This window comes from Neomonachus schauinslandi, chromosome X (genome assembly GCF_002201575.2).
Source record: "Neomonachus schauinslandi chromosome X, ASM220157v2, whole genome shotgun sequence".
Taxonomy (NCBI): domain Eukaryota; kingdom Metazoa; phylum Chordata; class Mammalia; order Carnivora; family Phocidae; genus Neomonachus; species Neomonachus schauinslandi.
In genome coordinates, this window is record NC_058419.1 from 36,371,265 (window position 1) to 36,398,755 (window position 27,491).

General features: G+C 42.8%; 1 protein-coding gene across 1 annotated transcript in view; it reads left to right on the top strand.

Annotated features, from left to right (window-relative positions):
* The first annotated feature begins 1,506 nt into the window (after positions 1–1,506).
* The window catches only part of TRPC5 (transient receptor potential cation channel subfamily C member 5), a 126,844-nt gene continuing 100,859 nt past the window's right edge, over positions 1,507–27,491 (top strand). The window contains exon 1 of the mRNA XM_044911780.1: positions 1,507–1,884. Coding sequence (XP_044767715.1) covers positions 1,507–1,884 — 378 coding nt within the window. The remainder of the gene's footprint in view (positions 1,885–27,491) is intronic.

Consider the following 27,491-nt stretch of genomic DNA (forward strand, 5'->3'; position numbering starts at 1 on the left):
GTGCTTCTTGAGACAGCCAAACAGTACCCTGCTCTCCTGAGACTTGGATGCAGAGAGAAATTTGTCATTTGGACCTGTTCAGGGCAAGAGGTGATACTCACCTTCAAATACCAACTTCCCAGAAGATCACAAGCACATGAATTGCAAATGTTACTTGGTATAATATATGCTTCTCCTTTTGCCAAAGCAGGGATGTCATTACCTAGAAAAGTGAGGCAAATGTTTGTGGAAGCTTCATATCTTTATCTGCTCTTCCATCCAGGAAATGAGACAAGTGGCCCTTTATCACATTTCCATTTCTTTTTGCTGGCAAAACAGTTCAGTAATGAGACACTTAAATCGGTCCAGCCCAACTCAGCCTCCAGAGGGTCCTGGAGGTCCCAGGGATGGGAGGGAAAGGGGAGCCAATCACCTTATGGATCTGAGCCTCATCTTCTCCCCTAGGGAGGATAACCATTCCTATCTCACAGGGCTAGTACAAGGAGTCAGTAAGGATCGTGCATGAATTTGATCTGTAAACTACAAGGCAAGAACTCTATACTGTTATTCATTCCATACAATTGAAGGCAAAGACTGTCTTTTTCTTCTTGGTTTCCCAGAGAAAGTTAAACACATTGTAGGAATTCAATAATAGGTTTTACTTTAAAATCAATTCCATTAAAATCTGGTTTTAGATGTGGTGCTTATAAAATAGACCATTCACTTCTCAGAACTGAATCAAACAGATTATCAGATCCATCAGCTCCTTGGTTTCAAGCGGTAGAGGGAAAAATCATGAATAGGCAGAGGGGGTACTTAACTTTGGTCTAGTGGAGCCAATAGCTGTTCCCCAGTGAGCAGCAGCCAGAAGCAAGGTTTCAGTGAGCATGAAAACCGGATTTCAATCCAGAATCTACATCTGGGACAGCTGCAAATGTAACCCTGAAAATTAGCTCAGGCCCATGGGCCCAGGGCCTAAAGGAAACTGGCCAAAGGTAGCTACAACTTTGCATCATCCATCAGAAGTATTCTCATGAGTATCTTCAGACAGCAGAAGGGAAAGAAGGAATTAATTTGTGCCATGTCTTAGGAGGTTTATGCTGTGCCAGTTGCTTTGAAAATATATTATCTCACCTGACTCTCACAAGAGCTTTATGAGGGAGGAATTAGCCTTTAGCGCAGGGCCTGGTACACAGTAAGCAGTAACTAAGTGATAACTGCTATTAATGCTATTAATATCAATAACCTTAATAATAATAAACCGAAGCACAGTGGGCTTGAATGACTTATCCAAGGTCACAGAGCTGGTAAAGCCAGGATTTGAACCCAGGTCTTTCCCACCCAAAAGCCTGGGCTTTTTCTGCTATACCCCTTTGTAAGAAGAGAAAGATGGTAGTGTGAAAAGAGTTGATTTTCCAACCCCTTAGCCAGGTTGCCTCCATAAACCAGCTACTTGAGACCTTCAGGCACCTAAGACTCTCTTTGGTCTCCCTCTCTCTCACTCAGGTTGCTAAATTGCTATGAACCATGGCCCAACTGTACTACAAAAAAGTCAACTATTCACCATACAGAGATCGTATCCCCCTGCAAATTGTGAGGGCTGAGACCGAGCTCTCTGCAGAAGAGAAGGCTTTCCTCAATGCTGTGGAGAAGGGGGACTATGCCACTGTGAAACAGGCCCTACAGGAGGCTGAGATCTACTACAATGTCAACATCAACTGCATGGATCCTCTGGGCCGGAGTGCCCTGCTCATCGCCATTGAAAATGAGAACTTGGAGATCATGGAGCTACTGTTGAACCACAGTGTGTATGTAGGCGATGCATTGCTCTATGCCATCCGCAAGGAGGTGGTGGGCGCTGTGGAGCTTCTGCTCAGCTACCGGAGGCCAAGTGGAGAGAAGCAGGTAAGAGAAATTCCTACGGGCTGAGGAAACAGCCCGGAACAATAACGCCCCAGGATCAGAAGCTTGGAAACTAGGGAAGGTTAGGTAGGCTGGAGTTAAGAAGCCCTATCATGGCAACCCTCTGCTCTCAGAAATAGCATCAGTGATCTCCGGTGGTATCCTAGAGCTACCCTGCATGGTCCACACTGAGCTTTCCTCGTTTGCCTTTTCCTTGTGAGCATTTGCCCATATACATTCAATACTTAGCAACCCAAGGGTGCCTGGGTGGCTCAGTTGGTTAAGCGTCTGCCTTCGGCTCAGGTCATGATCCCAGGATCCTGGGATCAAGCCCCACATCGGGCTCCCTGTTCAGTGGGGAGCCTGCTTCTCCCTCTCTCTCTGTCCCTCTCCCCACTCATTTTCTCTCTCTCTCTCAAATAAATAAATAAAATCTTTAAAAAAAGTACTTAGCAACCCGAAAGTGTACATCCCATTTACATAATATCCAAGCTCCTTCGACACTCCCTACCCTCTGCTCTCTAGCTTCATTTTCTTCCTCTATTCAAAGGTTACATTTTAGGAAGGAAGAGACCAAACACAGACATGGGATTTGTCTTCACCAGCCTCTCTCCTGGAGAACGACAAAAGGCCTTTAAATGTGAATGTCATGATGTAGATGCAGAGAGATACAGGGACTCATGTATTTTCCCAGTACCTGTGATGCAACAGCATTCCACCCCTAAATGTTTAGGATTTTGCCTCTGACTCTCTACCCTCCAAGGCACTTAGGCTTAATACTCTGGAATCATCTTTGAGTCCTTCCTTTTCCTTGTCTCTGTGTCCAATCCCCAAGCCCTATGGTTTCTTCCTGCCCAATCTCTCTTTCACACTTTCTTTCCTCCCACCACTCTGCCTGTGCTCCTCATCATCTCTCTCCCAGATAGGTGATTCTCAAAGTGTGGTTCCTGGACCAGCAGCATTAGTTAGCATCACCAGGGGAACTTGTTACAAATGCAAATTCTCAGGCCCCACCGCAGGCTGACGGAATCAAAAACTCTGGAGGTGAGGCCCAGCACGCTGTGTGTTGACCAGCCCCTCCAGGGGACTCTGATGCACACTCAAGTTTAAGAACCACTCTACTAGAATAACATGAAAATCCTCTAATTGGATTCCCTGCCTATAGAACCCTCTCTTTCTCACAAGCCATCCTGAGCAACAATGCTGGCTTATTCTCCCCAGTACAGCACAACAATCCTGTCATTCCTGTCCATGCTTTCAGTGACTACAAGGTCCCATTACAAGAGAAACCGACACATGAAGTCTAGTACTCGTTACCCTTCAGTAATGGTCTTTTCCGGTCCTGTCTCCTGCAGGTTTCTCCTAAACCCCTCAAGTCAGACAGGTCTCTTCACTGTCTTTCTTTGGAATATAGTAAGGACAAAGAAAATACAGAGTTATCCAGTGTGGAATACCATAATACATTAAAAAGCAAAAATAGTACATATCAAACCCCAAATTGCAAAATGCTTAGATAAGGAAAACACTTGACATCAAACCTTACGGGATACGACCAAATCTTGGTTTAAGGGAATTCATAGCTCTACTACTTGCCTGCCCAGTTAAACAAAAAGGAACAGAAGTAAGCTAAGTGATAACACATAGACTAAGCACTGGAATGGAGAGAGCAGAAAGAAAAACAGTAGTTTAAAAGTTCCTTGAGTAAAGGTCCTGAATGCCCCCATGCTCCATCAGCACTTAATACAGTGCAGCTGTATCCCCGCATTAGGAAAGTGCCTGTAATATCACAGGCACTCAATACTTATTCTATGAACAAATAGTTCATAATAGTTCATGTGCAGCCAGCACTGTGCTAAGCATCTTACACCACTGAGCTCATTTAATTCCCACAACAACTCTGTTAAGTAGACACTATTATGACTGCCCCCATTTTACCAATGAGAAAAATCGAGTCACAGTCGAATCAGTTGTCCAAGATCACAGTGTCAGAGCCAGGATTCGAACCCAGGCAACTGAACTCCTAAACTCACTCACTTAACCATTTGCTTATACTGCTTCTACAGCAATCTAAGTCTTGGGGTTTCCAGCACAGGAGTTCTGAGACTAGGGTTGATCAGTGAAGGATAGAGAGCTCTCTGGAAAGGACAGGCCAGAATTTGGATGAATAGCAAAGCAGAGAGGTATGAACATGTTCCCTACTCAGTCTGTGTCACGATTCCCACCAAAACTGATTTGTTCTGTGCCCTGTTTTCCCACAGTCCTGCTAAGGGCCTGAGTGATTTACTGTGCTACTCTGAACTAAGGCTTACCCAGATAACCTGCTCTATGATGACCTTGCCCACCTCTGAGATTAGCCATTAGCTCTGTCCTTCCATTGACACCAATCACAACCACTATGTATTATTGGCCAGCCTTACTTGCATAAATGTCTAGTCTCTGTAACTAGATTGTTTCTTTTCTTTTTTTAAAAGATTTTATTTATTTGTCAGAGAGAGAGCACAAGCAGGGGGAGGGGCAAAGGGAGAGGGAGAAGCAGGCTCCCCGCTGAGCAGGGAGCCCAATGTGGGGCTCGATCCCAGGACCCTCAGATCATGACCTGATCCAAAGGCAGATGCTTAACCGACTGAGCCACCCAGGCATCCTAGATTGTTTCTTAAATGTCAGGCATAGTCTAATGCCCAACCATTTCCATGTTTACCCCAATAGTACCTAACCCAGTGCCTAGTATATAATGGGTGATATATAAATATTTGCTGATGAATAAGAAGGAGCTACATTTATCCCTTAGAAAAGTATATGGCTAGCCAATTGAACAAGATATCCTGGACTTTCATATTCAATCCCATTTAGCTTCATAACTGTGGTGAAAGATAGGAGAGCACAGGGGAGTTTCCAAAGAGGAGGCTAGCAATACCAACCCTATCTGAGTTTTGAAAGTAGGCTATGTCCTTATTTGATGGCCCCCATCCCCCCAATCTTTCCCCAGTGCTCTGGCAAACTCTAAGGAAGAAAGTCACCAGAAAAACTTACTCTGAACTACAATCTAAGGCATGACCTCCCCTAGAGAAACGCAGTGCTTAACTCAGGAATGAACCACTAATGGTGAAATGTCAGGCATATGGAACAGGGGTGAAGCTGTTTGGGACAGTCTGTCTTTTCCCAAGATCCTTTCAGACATGCTGCCAATGTAAGGCCTCTTTTGTCCATACTCTTAATATCACACCATATGTACAAACGCACAAAGCCATCAGCCCCATCCCCAAGTCTTTTCTGAAAACTTTCTCTTCCCACTCTCCTCTCTCTCCCAACCCCCACCACCAGCCTCTGCTAAATTTTATTTTCTCCCATTGCTCTGACAATCGCTGCAATAAGTCATATGTCAGTAACTATAACAACAGGCTGCCACAGTGCTGGAGTTCTGCCTTTCTGGGAGATAGAAACAGGATTTGTTTACCTGGGAGCAATCAGGGATATGAGCAAACACAGGCCTCCTGAAGGACCACGGGTCCAGCTGGGTAGGCTACTCTCAGGAAGGTGCCCCTCCCACACACAGAATCCAAACACCTGGCCTTTTTCCTGGGCCCTCCCCCATCTCTCCAAGGGACTGGGCACAGCTGACCTCCATCAGTCTTGGGTGGATAAACCAGTGCTCTTTTTGGCTTTACTGGGCAAAGAGTTTGGTCTCAGGCTGGCAGCAAGAACCACTCTGCTCAGCCCACCGTGCTCTTCTCCATCTTCTAGCCTATCAAAAGAGCTCTCAGATAAAGATCAGAGGCCAGGCATAAATGGCTGACACTGGCTTCAAGGATCAACACTCACATGGATATCTACGTTTTTAATAGGGACCAAAACTCAAAGTAAAAATGGCAATGCTTTATCAGAATTTTCTGCACCAGACAAGTATAAGACTCTGTGTGTGTGTGTGTGTGTGGTGTAAGACTCTGTGTGTGTGTGTGTGTGTGTGTGGTGTTAGTCTTTTGTCTTCTTGTGTATGTGTTGTTCTGAGGTCTTCTTGCTGCTCCGGAAATCTGACCCCCTTGGCAGTATCCACTCCCTGACCACTACAGCCTATTTCCTCAGTGGCAGATTTTGTGATTCCTTGGGGTAAACATTCTTAAATGATTCTCAGAATTCAAAAGTTTTGTACTACAGAAGGTTTAACACCAGCCTATTTCCTGTATATCAAGCCTTCTCCCTTTGGCCCCACTGACTCTGGGAGCCACTAGAGGAGCATCATCAACCAGAGGAGCCAAACCAGCTACAATCCAGAGCAGAGTCTTGTACCTGTGTCTTGTCAAAACCAGCTCAAAGATTAATCATTGCACCTATGGAGAACTTGTCAAAATACAGATGCCTGAGCCCCTACAGAATCAGAATCTTGGGGTTTGAGCCTGGGACCAACATTTTAATAAGCCCACTCTCACCCATTTCTAGGTAAGAGGTCTATTATCCACTCTGTATTGTTTCCTAGGACTGCCATAACAAATTCCCACAAACTGGGAGGCTTAAAATAAAAGAAATGCATTCTCTCATAGGTCAGGAGGTCAGAAGTCTGAAATGAATGTACCAGCAGGGCTGGTTCCTTCTGGAGGCCCTAGGAGAGAATCTGTTCCATGCCTTGGCTTGTAGCTGCATCAATCTCTACCTCCATTGTCACACAGAGTTCTCCACTGTGTCTTTTCCCTGTGTCTCTGGGTCCTGATCTCCCTCTCCTTTCTTTTATAACACACCAGCCATTGATTTAGGGCCCACCCTAATGCAGGATGACCTCATTTTGTGACATCTGCAAAGACACTTTTTCTAAATAAGGTCACATTCACAGGTACTGGGGGTTAAGACTTGACAATATGTTTTGAGGGGACACCTTTCAACCCACTATACTCTCTATGAGAAATACAAGTCAGGTAAGTGATTTTCAAACATTTTCAGAAACAGAGCCTTTCATTAAATGAAATCCTGCCCAGATGTAAAACAGACAAGCAGAACCACACAGAGCTGGCCTAGTTTATGTGCAGACCAGGGCCCAAAACCCCACTTGTTCACACACACACACACACACACACCCCTATACCTCCTTGGCCCCTGAGGAGCAAGCGTAGCTGGAAAACCACTCATCTCGAAGACAGAATGACAGACTCGAATTCAGAGTTTGAGGTGCTAACCAGCTTGTAGCTAACAGGGTGTCCTTGGGCAAGGTACAAGACCTTTTACACGGGCACCTGGGTGGCTCAGATGGTTAAGCGTCTGCCTTCGGCTCAGGTCATGATCCCAGGGTCCTGAGATCGAGTCCCACATCGGGCTCCCGGCTCAGCAGGGAGCCTGCTTCTCCCTCTGACCCTCTCCCCTCTCGTGCTGTTTCTCTCTCGCTCGCTCTCTAAAAAATAAATAAAATCTTAAAAAAAAAAAAAAGACCTTTTACACATGTCCAGTTACAGAATCACCCTATGGGGCTTAGTTTCCTCATATATAAAATGAAGCTAATGATACCAGTCCCTACCTAATCTAGGGACTTGTCATTAGGAAGAAAGAAGATAAAGATATGTTAAAGTCTTTTGAAAAAAAAATGGCAGAGGTCAATGACTGTTATTCTCAGCTTCATTCCATCAATTTGACTTAGCCTGTCATATTGTGTGGAGAGACCAGCTGGCTAGTGGCACTCATCACAAGGAACCACTAGTACAATGAGAGAGAGAGAGAGGCTGGTGAGCGAGCTGGCCCAGTTCACAGATTACCTCCTTCTGCCTGGCCTTGATGACAATGATCTCCCTTCTGCTGTTAGGCAAGCTGTATAATCTCGAAGTCATCCCTCCTCATTCACTGATGTCTTTAAGGATTTAAGCAACAGGGAGGTAGAGCTGCTGGCCTCTCCATCAACAGCCCACCCAAAGAATTTTCTTTCTTGGTCACTTGCGTCAATGCAGGCAGGCGGAAAGAGGCTAAGCCAACCTTCTCCCCAAGGCCCACCCCTCTGGGCTCTGCCATAATTACTCATTTGTCTGTGGCAGATGGCTCCAAATTAAAAATGGTCTCACAGATGAGCTAGCGAGATTAAGTTTCAACAACACTGATAAGTGTTTGTGTTAAGATTGTAGAAAATCAGCAACAAGACATTCCATTTACTCCCTTCTATCTGACTCGTGGTCTCAGGGAGAGATTGCACAGTGTGGAGAGGAATACTGAGGGCCTGGGCAAAGATGACTGGAGCCCAGAGAAGAGAACAAAAGAGTCTAACCTGTAAGTCTCAAACACTCAATATGAGAGCAGAAAGTAAAAGGGAGAATGGCAAAAGTCACCCTGGTATTCATAGACAACCTGAAGTGGAAGAAAGAACATAGGCTTCGCAGTCAACCACTTATTAGATGTGTTTCCTTGGACATATCACTTAATCTCTCCAAACCTCAGTTTCTTCATGGGTAAATGGGAACAACAATGGAGTCTACTTCATAGAGGTAAAGTGAGAATTAAGTGGAATAATGCACATATATTACCTAGAACAGTGCCTGACACATAGCCAATACTCGGAAGGGGTAGTTAGTACAACTCCTACTCCTACTAGTGTGAAGCCATGCTGATATCACCTTCTGGCTAATCTCATGTATCCATTTTTTCAAAAATGTGGTAAGCACCCACTTGCACATAGTAGCTGAGAGTTCAGACTGAGTGACCTTGACAAAGTTGTTTACCGTGATTGAGCATCAGTTTCCTTATCTGTATAATGGGGATAATGATACTGCCTATGCCACAGATTGTTGCAAGATTTAAATGAGAATTATTTTTGAAGATGTGGCATAATTTGTGGTACCTAGCATTTAATATATGATACCTATATCCTTAACATTAATACAAAATAGTATTAATATTATGAACTCTTTGTTACCTAAATTGCCCAATCTAACAGAAGGTATTTAGTCTTTGTCATAATCTGAGGAACAGCTTTAATTCTCTGATTTTCATTCTAAAATCAAAGTTCTAGACCAAAAAAATGGGTTGTGCCAATCAACTCAAGATAATAAATCAGCCACTTCTTGGGAGGAGGTCAGAATAACTGCGTCACATCATAGCAGCCAAACTGATACACTGAGTTACTTCCTCTCGGGTATCTGTGCTTTCAGTGGACAAGGCCTACTGTACTCCCAGAACACAATTGTAGGAGTTTAGAGATTATTTGGCCTGAAGTAACAGGTCCAAGGTCACTCAGCTGAGTCTGAACTGGCACAAATGCTTCCAGTCTCCCAAGCTACTCTGCCTCGGAGGGACCACCAGAAGTGGTAACAATTACAATGAAGCTGAAAATAAGCAAAGCAGCTCCAAGTAGTGTCTCTCCAGAACAACTCAGATGACAGAGTTTCAGCAAATGATTAATTCTCTTCAGTTCTATTCAGTTGTCTAAGTATTTTTGACTGCTAATTATATGCCTCACAATTGAAAGATACAGTGAGTGCCCTCAAGAAATGTATAGTACTCTGTGGAGAACAAACATGCACATGCTGTCCCTCCAGTCCCCACCCCTCTTAGTGAGCATGGCCTTCTGTGTTCCAAGAGACACATAAGATTTAAGACAGTGATATTCACCTCTCAGAAAGGAAAAAAAAAAAAACCACAATTACTTAAACTTGGTTTCAAGAAAACCAAGGGAGCTGGCTGCCTAATACCTCACAAAGAAGAAACCATGAAGTAATATAAAAAGCCAATCACTAAATAAAAACACATGTGAGCTCTCTCTCCCTTCAGGGCTACCACCAACTCAGGGCTTCCTTTCTAGAGCTTCCTGCTCATGGTTGTGTATAGCCCTAACTGACATACACATGTCCAGCTAGGAAGTTTCCTATCTGCCTCTGTCCCAGGGCAGATATATCTCATCTGCCTGTGATATCATCCCCTCCTCCTTCACCTCACATGTTTGATTGTCTAAAAGGCAGCCATTTTCTGTCTCCTTTTCATCCTAGGCTCCTCATTGCCATTGGTTGTTCCAGCTTATAGCTCTTGTTGAAAATTCAGTTCAAGCATGAAATATTGGTGCAAAATCCAGAGCTCTCCTTCCATCTCCCTTCCCAGCTTTCCTATCCTAGTGCACCAAACACAACCCTGTTCCTTTCCATATGCCAACAAAAACCATGGGTCAGAAATGAAACAGTGCAAGCAAATGTATGCTACATCATCCAAAATGTGTGATGTGGACAATACAGGAAGACACTCCAGACACAAACAGACACAGAAGTTTCAAGGGGAGAACCTTTTAAAAAATAGGCTTTGAGCTGGAAAGGAAGAAAGAAGAGGATGGCACGCTGGTCAGAGGGAAGTGAATGAGCAATGTTGAAGGGAGTGGGAATGATGGTGGCCTATTCACAGTGGCTGCTGGATGAAGGGTTAGAGATAAAAGCAAAGCGTGGGACTCCCTTACCCTCACAAGTTTAGCCTCATGATGGAAGGCCCCAGATACCTCACCCAGAGTCAGGGCACTGGGCCAGGTGCATCCTGAGTCTTATATAAATGGCAACTGTTGGGTTCCTGTGCTCATCTATCTGCCCTCCCTCTTGTCTTCTCTGATCCTAGTTGAAGTAAAGGGGAATTAGTCTATGGTCACTGGTTGAGCCACTCCTTAGTTGAAACCTTGGTGAACAGTCACCATCAACCCAGCTGGTTGTTACTGGTCCTCTGACTGGAAGTTGGGGCAGAGAAGACTGAAGTGGGTTGAAAGAGGCTGGACCCATTGATAACTCAGGGGACTGGTTGAACAGCGCTACCCCTCAGCAAGTATTTGTGAGGAGCTGGCCATATTGATCTTTGACTCTTTCCCCTTTGATCTACTACTTCCCCAAATGACATTCTCTCCCTCCTCTCTTCCAACCCCTCCCCATACACACGGTTCCAATGTTGGTGTCCCACTTTAATCTCATTGTTTGGCAACTCGCTTGGCTTCCATGATATCATGCCTACCTGGTGCCTCCTCCCTCTCTGACCACTGCCTTTTAGTCTTTTATTCAGAGTCCTTATATTTTTTTCCCCTTCATTACCAGTGCTACCCAGAGCTCTATCTCTTCTCCCTTTGTAGCTCAGTATCTAGCATGAGATCTATAATTTCTTTTCCAAATTTCAGCTAGATATACCCACCTAGATGTACCCCCAGACCCTTACAATTCACTATGTCTAATAATAAAAATAGTAAACACTAATTTGCACTTACTATGTACCAGGCACCATTCTAAGTACATAATATACATTAACTTGTTTGATACTCACAACCATCCTATGATGTGGGATAATACTCATTCTTACTAATGGAGGCATTAAGGCACAAAGAGGTTAAATAAATTTCCCAAGATTATACAGCTGGTAGGTAGACTAACTGGGATTTAAACCTAGGCAGTCTGGCTGCAGAGTCTGTGTTCATGCCTGTGCTAGCCTCACTTTGCCCTCCATGTCCTCCTCCTCATCCAGTGCATCCTCTCCCAGGTGATGGCATCCTCATCCCTCCCATTATCCTTCCAGTGTTCTAGATTTGAAACCTTGCAGTGGTCTTCATCTTCACCCTCTCCTTCAGCCGCCTACACCGAGTTGGTTACCAAGTCCTTTAAATAACTGAGGTGAGGAGGCAAACATAAACAATTATTCAAAATATAAGTGCTGTTAGAAATAAGAAAGTACTGTATTTGTGGGGGCATAGGTATCCAGTATGTCACTCACATGATCAGGGTTGCTTCTTATTTCCTATAGAACAAAGTTCAAAATACAGGTGCAGGGTTGATAGTTTGAGGAAAGAGGGCTGGCAATTCATGTTGAATTGTCACTGATAAATCCAGCCCTAAGCTTAGAGGGATACTGAGTCCAACGGACAAGACAATATAAGGGAAGTGGTTTCTTCTACCAGGAGAAACTCTCCAGAGTCAGGACAGCTACCTTAGTGAGGGGCATCCTGGATTCAGGGACCTGCTGGTAAACTTACACTTAATCTGGTAGCTATTCTCTATTCTAAAAAGTATGTCAGCCCTCTGAAGTCTTCCACAGAGGGAAGGTAATCAGCATATGATTACTAGGATCTTGAATGAGGGAGTTTCCTGTTTCACCATGCTATCAGTGGATTGTTACTGCTGGTCCTTTAGTTAAAAAAAAAAAAAAAAAAAGGCTGTGAGCCAGATAAGAAAAAGGCAGTGAAAGAACTTTCCAAAGAAAGAAATACAAATAAGAGAAGGGAGAGGAACACGGTCCCAATAGCAAATCTACCGCCTTTACCTACTCCTCCAGAAAAGGGGGATGATGACCCATAGCGAACACTTCTGAAGCTGGAGAGTAGAATTTGTAAATCTCCCTCTGCTCTTCAAGGACAACCTGGAGTGACCTGATGTTTGTGGCCACCATCAGCTCCATTATTCATATGAGAATTGTGGATAGAACTTTTGAGCTAAAAATGACCTCTAGAGATCCTCCAATCCATCCCCTTGTTGTCAAATAGCAGGTAGATCTCCCCACCTTCCGATGGGCCTACACAGGGAAGGCTTCAATCCCTACTGAGACAGCCAGAATTTAGAGCAGTTTGGGCTTTGTCTACCCAACCAAAATGAAGATGTGTCATATTTACTCAAGCAATTTTCTCCCTTTCCCCTCTCCATTATTTCTTAACTCTCAAACTCAGGTTATTCAAGTATCAGGGACCCAGATTGCCACCATCCTTCTCCACAGCCATGTTTATTTTGGAGGTTTTTTTTTTTTTTAAGATTTTATTTATTTATTTATTTGACAGACACAGTGAGAGAGGGAACACAAGCAGGGGGAGTGGGAGAGGGAGAAGCAGGCTCCCTACTTAGCAGGGAGCCCAATGTGAGGCTCGATCCCAGGACCCTGGGATCATGACCTGAGCCGAAGGCAGACGCTTAACAACTGAACCACCCAGGCCCCCGGAGTTTTTGTTTTAAAAACAATACATGTTATTACTCTCAAAACCCACTCCCTAGAAGTCATCATTATGAACAATATAGGTGTGTCCTCCTAGGTATTTTCTGTGCATATTCAAACAGAAACATATACACACAAACACACACACAGACTTCTTTTCACAAAGTTCTGCAACTTGTTTCTTTTTCCTTTACAATACATTGTGAACATCTTTCCCTAAGAAGATATTTATCTTTACCATATTCTTTTTAATGACAATATTATATTATATCATACAAATGTGCCATATTTATTTAACCAGTCCTCTATTAATGAACATTTAAATTGTTTCAAGAATACTTAGGTTGCTGGATTTTGCTTTTCTAAACAATGCTGTGATGAATATCCGTGTGTGTGTGTGTCTTTGAACACTTGTGTGATTATATCTATAAGGTAAATTCTTAGTAATGAGATTATGGAATCACAGGGTATGTGCATTATTTAATGGCGATAGCTATTACCAAATTGCTCTCCTACCAACAGTGTGTGAGCATGCCTGTTTCTCACATCCTTGGAATCATAGATAGCAAAAAAGTCAATGATTTTGGGAAATCTTTGTCAATCTGACAGTTAAATATGGTAGCTCATTATTGTTTTACATTTGAATTTTTAATTTCATACCCTTTCATATTGTGTTATATTCTTCTGTGAATCAACAGAATTCATTTTTTAACACATTTTCCTGCTAGAGTCTTCATCTTTTTCTTACTGATTTGTCTAAACTCTGTATATTAAAGTCATTAGCACTTTATTCATTCTTGAAAATTTTTCAATCTAATTTATTAGAGAATAGTGATTTACTCAGAGTTTTACAGCAAGTCTGGAGCAAAGAGCAAAGCTAATAGTACTCTAGATTTTTTACCTTTTTTGCATAAAAGTATACAATTGTTTTAAGTGATGCTTAAAATGTCTTAGAGTCTCTCTGGTATAAGAAAGCCAGGATGAAAGAATATTCATGCTTAATCACTCCTTTATTTTTAAGTTGCCAGTTTGGTGTTTAAGTACCTTTCTTCAAAGGAAAGAAACACTATATGGCTGTTATGGCTAGAGTTTACCAAGTTGGAGGCACAGAAAAGGACCAGACAGGCCTACACATCAAGAGCAAGGGAAGTAGAAATGACACAGAAACAGGAAAAAGGGTTGGTCTTTAGCCGAAGAATGAGTTCTAACACCCAAGCAATGATAAAAATCCATTTAATGCATTCTTTGCCTGGGTTTCACTGGCAGCAGAATTGCTACTCCAGAAAAAAAGGGAAAGTATCAAATTATATAGGAAAACGTTTTCCTGAATTTCCTCAATAGGAAGGAAACATATGAGAGAGGAAATGTGACATGACAAGGCTATACTGTTTTGGGTCTAAACTCTCCAAATAGTCTACATGGATCAGATAAATAGGATAGTTTCCAAATTCTTACTTTACTTGATGACATACTGATATAATCATCTAGATTAAGAATGTGTTTGGGACACTGACAGAGTAGATGAATACCTGTGTCAAAATAGGATGGTTGGACAACCCTAACTGATATGCCAGAAAGATTCTTGATAATGTAGAAGCTTTTAGTGTCTTCTTGTCCTGCAGTCAATAAAATGTCATTTAGCCCTGGAATAGAACAACCTTAACAAGTTCTGTAGAGGAGAAGCCCTCTCTAGACTGATGGTACCAACAACCTCCATTGTCTGTTACTCAACATATTTTTTTTCTACTTTGATTTGAGAAGAGTTAGGAATTTAGGGAATTCACAAAAGGGATAAACAAAAAATTTCTTGTGTTTGAACTATGCGAACTGCAATTATAGACTCATGATATCTGGAAGGGGCACAAAGAATAGAGGAAATCATGAGATTTCCATGACAAGAAACTTTACAAACCCTGAATCATTCCAGACCACCCTAGAATCTGACCATTTCTCACCACCCCCTACCACCTCACCATAGTCAAAGCCACCATTACCTCTTACCTGGATGATTATCAAGGCCTCCTAACTAATCTCCCTGCTTGCCCACTAATACCCACATAATCTAGTCTTCTCCCAGCAGCAATCAGTCGCCCTTTTAGACATAAATCAGACCACGTTACCCTGGTCAAAGCCCTCCCAAGCCCTTTCCAATGCCTTCAAGGCCCTGCATGATCTGGCCCCCTGCTCCTTGCTCTTATCTCCTACCACTCTCCCTCACTCGATCTGCTCCAGCCAGAGTCACCTCTTACAAGAATGGTCTAGCCTCAGGGCCTTTGCCTGAAATGTTCCTCATCCAAGTAGCTGCATGGCTGGCTTCCTTCTTTTGTTTAGATATTTACTACAGTGCTACCTTATTAGGCAGGCCTTCCTTGATCTACCTATATAAAAATAACACCTTCCCCATTGCTCCCTACCTCCTTGCTTCAAGATTATCCACAGCACTTATCACCACCTGACATATGTTTGTTGCCTGTGTCAGCCTCTCTAGAGAAGTGACTTTGTGTATTTTGTTCATTTTCAAATCCCAAGTGCCTAGAACAGCTTTTAGAATGTGGCATGTGCTCCATAAATGTTTTTATTGAGATATAATTGACATAAAACAGTACATTAGTTTCAACTGTACAATGATTTGATATTTATATATATTGCAAAATGATCACCACAGTAAGTCTAGTTAACATCCATCACCACACAGTTACACACTTTTTTCTTGTGATAAAAACTTTTAAGATCTAATCTCTTAGCAACTTTCAAATACACAATCCAGTATTATTAACTATAATCATCTTGCTCTACATTAGATCCCTAGCACTGATTTATTTTCCATCTGGTAGTTTGTATCTTTTGAACAACGTCATCCATTTCCCCCAGCTCCCACCCACTGCCTCTAGCAACCACCAATATGTTCCTTGTGTTGATGAGTTTGGCTGTTTGTTTTTTAAGATTCCACATATAAGTGGGGTTATACAGTATTTGTCTTTCTATGTCTGACTTATTTCACTTGGCATAATGCCCTCAAGTCCACTCCTATCATCACACTTAAGTAGTTATTTGAATGAGTGAAATAAATAGAATGTCAGACCTAGAAAGACTGTCTAGTCCACCTCCTCCCCATCTTATAGATGGGAACAGTGAGACTCACAGAGAGGAAGTGATTTCTTCAGGCTCAACAGACTGACTCATATAACAGAGCCAAGATGCATAACTCCTGACTTTGAACTGAGTGTTGCTTCCACTACATTAAGTTACTCTGTCTTGAAATCCACCCAGAGTAAATTCTATGACATACCATAGCCACACATTCTGGAGTCTGTCTTCCTTGCCTCTAACCTAAATCCTTCATCTTATAGGCTAAACAATTTTCTCTACTTCAGCTCTTGGTGAAGAGGAAAGACATTCTAAAGATATACAGACCTTCTTTCAATCAAATATTTCTTATTTCAAGGAGCTGATATTTGCTATGAACAAAATCCAAGGCAAGGTTTCTGATCTCCATGGTGCCCCAAAAAACTTATATCAACTCCATGAAGCAAGTCTCTCTTGTTATATGTCAGGGATCTGGAGACCCAAGGAAATAAGGCCACATAAATGTCTAAGTGACAATATCTTTGACTTCAGGTTAGTGCAGTTAGTGCAGGAGAGCAATAAAATATATTCTCTAAAATTAAAACATTTTTGTGTCAAACCTAAGAGCCCCTAATATTGCATCTGAAACATTCATTCGTGATATAGATGTGGTCATAATTCACAGCCTCTGCTAACCAAACAACCTTCCCTTGGACTACTAAGGGGGTACACAGTGGTTCTGCCTTCCCCATTGAGAGCTTGATTTCTTTCTTCCAGTGTTAGAGTCTCCATCATTTTAATCAGAGACTGACATGATTTCTAAATTGGATGATCCCATTTGTTTTTTTCTTTGTTGTTGTTTTTTAAAGATTTTTTAAATTTTATTTATTTGACAGAGAGATAGAGAGCACAAGTAGGCAGAGCGGCAGGCAGAGGGAAAGGGAGAAACAGGCTCTCTGCTGAGCAGGGAGCCCGATGCGGGGATCGATCTCAGGACCCTGGGATCATGACCTGAGCCGAAGGCAGCCGCTTAACCGACTGAGCCACGCAAGCGCCCCTGGATGATCCCATTTGTAAACCAGAAGCAGGACAAGGTGGGCTCCTATATTCTGCTGTCAGTGCTAAGCTTTTCTGGGTAATAGCTTGTCTGATCAGAATGGAAACTGTTCTCTGGATCCTAGAACTGACTTGAGAGAAAGTGCTATAGATCTTTGGGGGAAGTGACTCAAAGGAGCTAGGCTGTCTTTACCTGGAAATCATTCTTTGGTCATTCCCACTACTTTTTCATTCAAACTACCTAGGAGGAATCCTGAATTCATAATTTCATAATTTCAACCAAATGATTTGACTGATAGTGTCAATTCCATCCCCCTTGATCTTCAGGATTAGAGAACACAACCCAGTAACCAGACAGAACAGTATGGCCTGATAAGAACACTGAGCTGGCATTCTCAGTCCGGAGCTCTTTCCTTGGAACCAGGCTCAAATATTTCCTAAAAGACCCTTGAACCCAGCATCCATAAATTGATCAGATGAGCAAGAAGCTACCTTGTACCTATAGGGAATGAACTAACTATAAGATAAGCATGTTCTCTCTCTTTTTTTTTTTTTTTTTTTTTGAGCAAGGGGGCTAGACCAAATGGCTTTATTCACAAAAATCAGTATCACAAAGCACTTAAGAGTTAATATTGGTGAACTTCTTGCCAATGATGAACATAGATGAAGCAACAGTATTACATCCATTGTGGATGCAGCCCATCATCATCTCCTCCTCCTCTCTTTACTCTTCCTTTTTCCCTTTTTGGTTACTCTGGGAGTCTGGCTTCTCACTTTCCCAGTACAGGCCATGGACTTCACCTCCAAGCAGGTGGTCAGCTAGCTGTGGAGGACATGGCCAGGGCCTCCACCTTACACTGACCAAGGGTAGCCTCAACCTCCAGAGGTGTGCCTGCCAGAAGCACCACTTGATCTTCTGGAGTGATGCCCTCCAGTGAGGTTCCATGATCCTTGATCTGGGCAACTGTCTCCTGGCCAGTCACCTTGAGGATGTGTAGCTCCTGGACATAGACAAAGAACTACGTGTTGGCTACTGAAACAACCACAGCCATATCTGTCCCTACCATGAAGATGAAGTCAAGAAATAGGAAGGAGTACATCCTCACTGTCTGTTGCATAACATGTCACTACTCAAGAAAACATTGTTAATGAAAAGTTCCATACTAGAAAGAGCAGCCCATGGGTGCTGAGTATTTGATGGGGAGGAAGGAAATGTAGCCACCCAATTTCAAAACCATAATATCAGTTGTGAAGAGATACAAATTGACATATCACCACAGGACATATTTGAGCAGATGCAGACTAGCAGGAGCATTACAAAAGGGATTAAACATCTATTATGAGGTTGGACTATGTCATCTCCAACAGCTCTTCCAACCCTGCGATTTTGCAGTGTGTATACCAGCTGTGGTGCATGATATGATGAACAAAATCTTAGAGTAGAGTTCTCATATTGACTCCATCCCTCAACTCTTTATGTGGCCTTAGGCAAATTACTCAATCTCTTTACAGTTTAACCTCTTACCATTGAAAAGCAAAGGGATAATACTAAATAATGTCCCAGGGATGCTGTGAGGAAATGAACAAAGTTTTGAAATTATTCTAAAACTACTTTATAAACCCACATTGAAAAGGTACTGTGCTTGACACATAATTGGTATAGTAGAAAGAAAGGCAAGAATATAAAGCCCCTATATATATAAAAACCATAGGGGAGTTCACTAATAATTCTACAGGGTGTGATGTCATTGATACATTTCTAGAATAAAACTTCTAGAGTTCTGAGGGGCGCCTGGGTGGCACAGTTGGTTAAGCATCCAACTCCTGGTTTCGGCTCAGGTCGTGATCTCAGGGTCATGAGATTAATCCCCACATCTGGCTCTGCACTCAGCAGAGATTCTCTCTCCCTCTCCCTCTGCCCTTCCCACTCGTGCTCTTTCTAAAAATAAATAAATAAATATTATTATTATTATTATGTTCAGTTAGCCAACATATAGTACATCATTAGTTCTTGATGTAGTGTTCAGGGATTCCTTAGTTGCATAAAAAACTTCTGGAGTTCTGGTGGATATCTCTTTGGCTGTGGCCTGCTTAATCATAGAATCATCAGGATTAAATGAAACATAGTAGCAATCTAGGCCATTTCTGTGTCACTGCAATCAATCCAACATGTATTAACCTCTAGCCTCAGAAAGTGTAAGGCACCTCAGTGATAATTTGATGGAGCAGAACTTTGGCAGGGTGGGAAAGAAATCCCAAGGCAATTCTGTGCAAGTGTCAATTGCCCCAAACTCTTCCAACATATGTCTGGGTCCTCGAGGGAGTCTCAAGTGTATAAATGAATGGTATTATGAGAGCACAGATGAAGAAGAGTTTGCTGGGAGCTAAGCCTCCTCCTTGCATACCTGATGGCCTTTGCAGCTCTCTTCTGACAACAGACAATCCCCAGTATCTATGGAGCTCTCTGCGAGCTGGGTGCTGTTTCCTCTCCCATGAGAAATTGGGGGTGGAATAATCAGACATCCAGGAGCCTCAATCACTACCTCTTGCAACATTTCATCCCTCTTTGGGATTCTTGTCCCCCTATTAACTGAATATGAAGGAGAAAATTAAGCAGTAGTGAATTTAATGTGGAACCCTAGTTCCTTCTAGACTCCTTCCATTAGCCCTGGCCTGCATTTCTGAAAAGGTGCCCCAGAGTGAAAGACATCAGTGAAGTCATAAGTTGTGTCTGGTTACATGTGTCCTTCAGAGAGAGGGGAATGTTTTGCAAGTGACTGAAAGGTCATCCTTACATTTGAAATGTCTTTGCCTTTCCATGCTTCAGATTTGGGGCATGTTTGACTTCAGGGAAGTAAGGACAAGGCAGCTGATATCTTCCTAATTCAGCAGTGATTAGCACCTAGCTTACCTTTCTCTGGGAAGAGAGCAACCTGCTCCTGTAGCCTGGGAGTGCATGGGAGAAAGACAGGCATGAGACAGGAGAGAGAATAGCCCTGGGGTTAGAAGCCCAGAGTAGCTCTCCCTTCTTCCGTCTTCAACCAGAGGTAGCCAAGCTCCTGCCCCTTTCCTTAACACTTGGTCTGTTCTGACACGAATAAAAGACATTCTGCTTGAGAAGGCACTATTGACCATGCAGCTGCCAGTCCAAAGCAATAAAATTAAAAGTAATGTCAGAGAGAGGAAGAAATTATGGTGGGGAGGCGACATTTGTCTTGAGTTTTTCCTCTCAAAATTCAATAGAGGGAAAACATATGAGTAAATGCAGTACATTATATGGATATTAGTAGAGCTTTGTTTGTCAAAGACTGTGTTTGGAAAGAACTTGCTCACAAATGATGGTGTCAACACGATGGGCATTAAGTTCAATCATACAATGACCTAAGCTGCTTTTCCTATCAACCAAAAGTTACATACTTTTTTAAATATGACCCATTTATTATTATGACCCTGTAATTTTATTCTGGTCATTGTATACTGAAAAATCAACTGTTTCTCATGATGTATGCTGCCATAGCCATCAGCCTTTTTTTTTTTTTGAAAGATTTTATTTATTTATTTGAGAGAGAGAGTGCACATGAGCAAGGGGGGGGCAGAGGGAGAGGGAGAAGCAGACTCCCCAGGGAGCAGGGAGCCCAATGCCAACTCCCAAAGCTGATGCAGGGCTCCATCTCAGAACCCTGGGATCATGACCTGAGCCGAAGGTAGCCACTTAAGCCACTGAGCCACCCAGGCGCCCTACCATCAGAGATTTTGACTCCTGTGTTTCTGCTAAAGAAGAAGAAAATATTCTTAAGAATTTTTTTTTTTAGGGGCGCCTGGGTGGCTCAGTCGTTAAGCGTCTGCCTTCAGCTCAGGTCATGATCCTAGGGTCCTGGGATCGAGCCCCACATTGGGCTCTCTGCTCAGCGGGAAGCCTGCTTGTCCCTCTCCCACTCTCCCCTGCTTGTGTCCCTCTCTCGCTATGTCTCTGTCAAATAAATAAATAAAATCTTAAAAAAAAACAATTTTTTTTTTTTTTTATTGGGGCACTTGGGTGGCTCAGTTGGTTAAGCATCTACCTTCGGCTCGGGTCGTGATCCTGGGGTCCTGGGATCAAGTCCTACATCGGGCTCCCTGCTCAGCCAGGAGTCTGCTTCTCCCTCTGCCTCTGCTCCTTCCCCCTGCTCGTGCTCTCTCTCACTCTGTCTCTCTCAAATAAATAAATAAAATCTTGAAAAATAAAAAAAATTCTCGGGGCACCTGGGTGGCTCAGTCGTTAAGCGTCTGCCTTCGGCTCAGGTCATGGTCCCAGGGTCCTGGGATCGAGCCCTGCATCGGGCTCCCTGCTCTTCTGGAAGCCTGCTTCTCCCTCCCCCACTCCCCCTGCTTGTGTTCCCTCTCTTGCTGGGTCTCTCTCTGTCAAATAAATCAATAAAATCTTTAAAAAAAATAAAGAAAAATAAATTTTAAAAATTTAAAAAATTCTCTTCTTTTAAAGATTTTATTTATTTATTTGAGAGAAAGCACAAGCGAAGGAGGGGCAGAGGGAGAGGGAGAAGCAGGCTCCCTGCTGAACAAGGAGCCTGACACAGGGCTTGATCCAAGGATCCCAGGACCATGACCTGAGCCAAAGGCAGAGGTTTAACCGACTGAGCCACCCAGGAGCCACAAAAAAAAAAAAAAAAAAAATTAAAAATTAAAAAATATATATATATATATATATAAATATACTTGAAATGAGTTTTGCCAAGATTCCTGTTCTAGGTGGACCTAAGCTTCTTGGCATTATCCAGGCTCAAGCTTCTTTTCTCAAAAGCTTCCCAACCTCAGCCAACTCCTGCTACAGAGTGAGGGACTCCTTATTGCATGGGTGTTTCTGAGAGAAGCCACTCAGAAATCCCAGGTCAGCAGTTCAAGAAGAAAGAACCTAACTACAAAATTCCCCAGGGTGCCTCCAGCAACACCAACCATAAGACATGTTTCCTGCCATGAATGGCAATCATTGTAGGTTTGTCTCATGTTTGCGTGGAACATCCATAACTCATGGAGTTTCCATTTGGATGATAACCAAGGGCCCTGACTGCTGGTGCCATGAGATGCATGGGCCCTGACTCCTTTTCAGTGCTATTAAGGATAATAGAATAATAGTATCGTGCCATGGGAAGGTGAGCTCCATGATGAGCTGCCTAGTTTCCCGCCATTGTAGCCCTTCGGTACCACCACCTCCAGATAAAGATAATTCACTCCCATGGGGTGACTCTTCTAGTCCAGGCTCTAGGACTTGTCCTATTCCTATTCATGGGGACTCTTAAACTGGAGGCCAACAGCTCAGCAGCTCAGCATCCAGTCTGCCACGCTGCTGGTCCCCTCTGAGTCTTGTATTCTGGTAGCCATACATAAGCCCTTGCCTTATTGTCACATAACCAAGGGTCTGCTTTTACACTCTGCTTTTCTAAACTGCAGGCAATTTTGTGCCACAGGGGGCATATTTGGCAATGTCTCAAAATGTTTTTGGCTGTCACACTTGGGGAGGAGCTGCTACTGGTATCAAAGGGGTAGAGGCCAGGAATGCTGCTAAATATCCTACAAGGAACAGGACAGCCCCTCCACAACAATTAAAAAATCATCTGGACCAAAATGTCAAGAGTGCCATGGTTGAGATATCCTAGATTAATTCCAGTAACTGAGTCCCTATCTTATATCCTGCCCAGTACCCCCATTCATGTTTCCAGACCATTACAATACCAACCACCTGCCTCCTAGACCTCTGTGTACAACCACAGTCTCCAGATACACTGTTCTGCCCACATACTAAGAAAGCTTTCTTAGGGTCACCTGGGTGGCTCAGTCAGTTAAGCGTCTGCCTTCGGTTCAGGTCATGATCCCAGGACCCTGGGATCAAGCCCTGCATCAGACTCCCTGCTCAGTGGAGAGTCTGCTTCTCTCTCTCCCTCTGCCCCTCGCCTGCTCATGCTCACTCTCTCTCTCTTCTCTCTCTCACAAATAAATAAATAAAATCTTTTTTTTAAAAAAGGAAGCTCTCTTATCCACAACTAGCATGTCTGGGCTGCTTCTGATGCCAGACACCCATCATTCTACCACCTTGAGTCCATATCACACTCCTGTTAACAACCCAAGCTCTGGGTCCAAACTGCTTGGATTTAAGTCCTGGCTCCTCCATTTGAGAAGGATCTGTGTAACCTTAGACAAGTCACTTTACCTTTCTGAGCCTCAGTTTTCTTATCTATAAAAATATGTAAAATACTTTTCTTATCTATAATGGCAGTTCTGACATCAGAAATGAGATAATACATACCAAGTGCTTAGCAAAGTTTCTAGCACATTTTTAAGAATTTAGTAAATGGGGGCACCTGAGTAGCACAGTCGGTTGAGCATCCCGCTCTTGGTTTCAGCTCAGTTCCTGATCTCAGGGTCAAGCCCTGTGTTGGGCTCTGCGCTCAGCACAGAGTCTGCTTGTGACTCTCTCCTTCTCCCTCTGCCCCTCCTCCCTCTCTAAAATTAAAATAAGTAAATCTTTAAAAAAAGAAGACTATGGTAAATGTTTGCTATTACCCATTGCTAAAGCATTTCTAGATTGTTTCAGCAGGTCTCTCTTATCCAGTGATTATCAACCTTTCAGAGCAGTGCTATCCAACAGAACTTTCTACCATGATAGAAATGTTTTTTTATCTATGCTGTCAAATAAGGTAGCCATCATATGGCTACTGAGTAGTTGAAATGTAGATACTGTGACTGAGGAACTAAATTTTTAAAATATTACTTAAAAAATAAAAGTAAGGGCGCCTGGGTGGCTCAGTTGGTTAAGCGACTGCCTTCGGCTCAGGTCATGATCCTGGAGTCCCGGGATCGAGTCCCGCATCGGGCTCCCTGCTCGGTAGGGAGTCTGCTTCTCCTTCTCCCACTCCCCGTTTGTGTTCCCTCTCTCGCTATGTCTTTCTCTGTCAAATAAATAAATAAAATCTTAAAAAAAAAATAAATAAATAAAAAAAAAATAAAAGTAAAATATTACTTAATTTTAGTTAATTTAAATAGCCAAATATGGCTAGTGGTCATCATAATGCACAACACACTTCTAGAGTTTTTTAAACCTAATATTCTACTGAAAATAAAATTCCAATAAACTCTCCAGGGGAAAGGAGTGGCATTCCCACTCCCTGTCCTTCCAACCGTTGAGAATTGTTGGCCTAGTGAGCCACTGTACTGATGGGAGTGTATTGCAATCCTCAGGTGGATTGGGATAGATGAGCCTAAAACTGGCCTTATTAATTCTAGCTAGTTCTGCCTCTCCCTGCTCCAGTCAGCCCATTGCCAAAGAGGCTTCATGCCTTAGAGCAGCAGTTCCCAACTGGGGTGATTTTGCTCCCCAGGGGACACACTTGGCAATGTCCAGAGATATTTTTGGTTGTGAAATCTGGGGAAAGAGAGAGCCAATTGTGGTGTCTAGTGGGTAGAGACCAGGGATACTGCTAAACATCCTATAATGCACAGGACATCCCCCCGACAACGAAGAATTGTCTGGCCCTGAATTTTGAGAAATTCTGCCCCGGGGGAGTATGAATTCTAAAACAACCTCAGACAGGGAAGCATCTATTCTGCTCTTAAAGGTCTCCAAGGACAAGGGCACCTGGGTGGTTCAGTCGGTTGAACATCCGACTCTTTATATCAGCTCAGGTCTTGATCTCAGGATCTTGATCTCAGGATCTTGATCCCAGGATCGTGAGTTAGGCCAACATTGGGCTCCATGCTGCGTGTAGAGCCTACTTAAAAAAAAAAAAAAAAAAAAAAACTCCAAGGACAGAGGTCTCTAACCTTCCTGAAGAATTCAGTGCAATGTTCATACTAACCCCAGTTTACTCTTTTCAAATTACCTGCAAGGAAATTGTTCCTTTCCATATTAGGGACAGAGTTTCAAAAACCAATTTTTCAATCTGAATTGTGAAGAAAAGAAATCTCTAAGATGATGGAAGCTATAGAGAAGGAAAACTGGATCTAGTTCACCAATTAATAGGATATGGGAAGGAATAGAGCCTTTGAACCTGCCAAAGCTTTAGGATGAATGACAGATTATGATTTCCACAGTATATAATAAAACAGCTGACCACATTACCCCAAAAGGTGATACAGTATAAAAGGGTAAAGACATTCTCAAAAGGTGTTGGATTTAGCTATGTTTACAGCTTCTGAAATCATAAGGAACTATTTGGAGAGGCCTGAAATATTAGGGTCATGCCTCTTTGAAATTGATAGCATGGAAGGAATTCATGCTCTCCCCCAACACCTCCTGTGCCTCAGAGACAGAAATCTTGCGTGTAAGGCCCACGAGCCTGAGACAGTCATTGGGCTAGATCTTATGTTTTAGGTCTTCTGAATTTCTCCATGCTGCAGTTTAGGTACATTTTCTGACATGTTGTCTTCAGGGAAGAAGCTGAAAAACTTCTATGTTCATTTTAGAAAACCAAACTGGATAATTGAGATTATAAACCCATTTTTCTTCTAACTCTGAGCTTGGGGAAACTCTAAACTATACTACATAATTGTCCCCTACCCTTCACTGCACTTTGTCTAATTATATACCAAATGCCTCCATGTAACAGCAATCCTCAGGGCCAGATAGGCAAAATTCAACCCTGCAGATGTTTTACCACTAGACAGAAGAGAATTAATGACCTTATAATGTTGCCTCTGCTAAAAAGATTGAGGATAGTCATGTAAAGAGAAATTATCTCCCCCCCCCCCCCCCGCTCAGGACCTATGCCCACATTTAAAGTAGCTGTTGAGCAGTGGTATTCTACCTCCGGAGGCTAGGGCCAGCCGCCTGGATTGTCTCAGGTGTGGATAACTAAGGGAAGCAGGAATGTGGGGTCAATAATTGCTTCACAAATGTGACACAATCTCCTCTCTCAAGCCTTGTCCTTCAATTATATAATCCTTCAGTCCGATGCCTGCATATGAACTGAGCAACTTTAAAACAAAACACCATTTGGCATGTGTATGGAGCATGAGATGAAAATCAGTATTAGCAGAGGGAATACTTTTGATAATATTTAACATGAATTTGGCTTCTAGATTTCTGACCTGGTTTTCTTTATACCTTTTTAAAAGGTCTCTTACCTACCACAAACCGACATGAGGCCCTTTTCTTTATCCAGCCTTATTCCACACTGTTTTTGAGAGTAATAGTGAGAATTACCCTTTTATAACTTTGTTACACACTCTGAGAATGAACTGAGCTTAACTTTTATCACCCAAGCTCTTATAGGCCTAAACTGGCACTCCTGGTCGTACCTACCAATTTTCAATTGTATGGCAATGAACATACTTTTCAAGTGTATGGCTATGAACTACCTAAAACGAAATAGAGATTGTTGGCTCCTTTTTTTCTCCCCCCACGAAAGACTTTCTTTTGGTTCATTCTCATTTTGTTTTGCTGGCAAATGTGCTTCTATCAAGATCAGTACCCACTGGGGCCGTCTGGGTGGCTCAGTCAGTCAAGTGTCTGACTCTTGATTTCAGCTCAGGTCATGACCTCAGGGTCATGAGATTGAGCCCTACGCTGGAATCTATGCTGGGCATGTAGCCTGCTTAAGATTCTCTCTCTCCCTCTGTCCCTCCCTGCTTCTAAAAAAATTAAAAATTAAAAAAATTTTTTTTAAGATTTTATTTATTTGACAGAGAGAGTGAGAGAGCACAAGCAGGGGGAACAGCAGAGGGAGAAACAGGCTCGCCGCTGAGCTGGCAGCGCGATGCGGGGCTCGATCTGAGGACCCCAGGATCATGACTTGAGCCAAAGGCAGATGCTTAACCCACTGAGCCACCCAGGTGCCCCTAAATTTTTTTTTCAAAAGATCAGGACCCACTGGAAAAATTGGAAAATAATCAATGGCAATTTGTATCAAATCCTATGATATAGTTGATGTCAATCTGGTTCCCCTCACATGGTCCTCTGCCTTGGTTTAGTCACTAAGGTTTCTGCATCTGGGTTCTCAGCCCTGTCCAGAAACCATTACCATGCTACCCAAACTCACACTGGTTATGTGATAAACAATGACATGGAAAACTCTAAATCAGTTTGGCAGCATCCTCTTCCCAGTAAAGCAATCTACAAGAAAGTAGATTAAATTAATCTAATTAATCTAATTAAATTTAATCTAATTAAAAATTACCTGGTGACCATAAAAAATGAACCAATATCCTAAAGAGATATTTGTATCAGCTCCACCATAGGGCTATCTGCCAAGCTAACTACACTCACATTGGCAGATTGGGGTTCCATTCCTCTGTGTGGTCTTAGACACACAATGACCAACCCTTCACTTCTGACATTTTTCCCATCTCCATAATAACCTACATCTTCTGATTTACTTATTTTTGACTCGCTGCATCATCTTCACTATTGTCCTGGGAAGTGTCATATCTTAACTGTGCACAGAATGCCTTCACAGAGGGCTAGCGCCCCAAAAGCCACCCACAGCATATGCCCTTCCTATCTTGGCTTCTTTTGCCTCCTCCTTCACATTTAATATCTATCCAAAGGTGTGCCTTACTTTTGGAGTCAGTGACCCCCATCATTCATTATATTCGTATTTTGCAAAGGA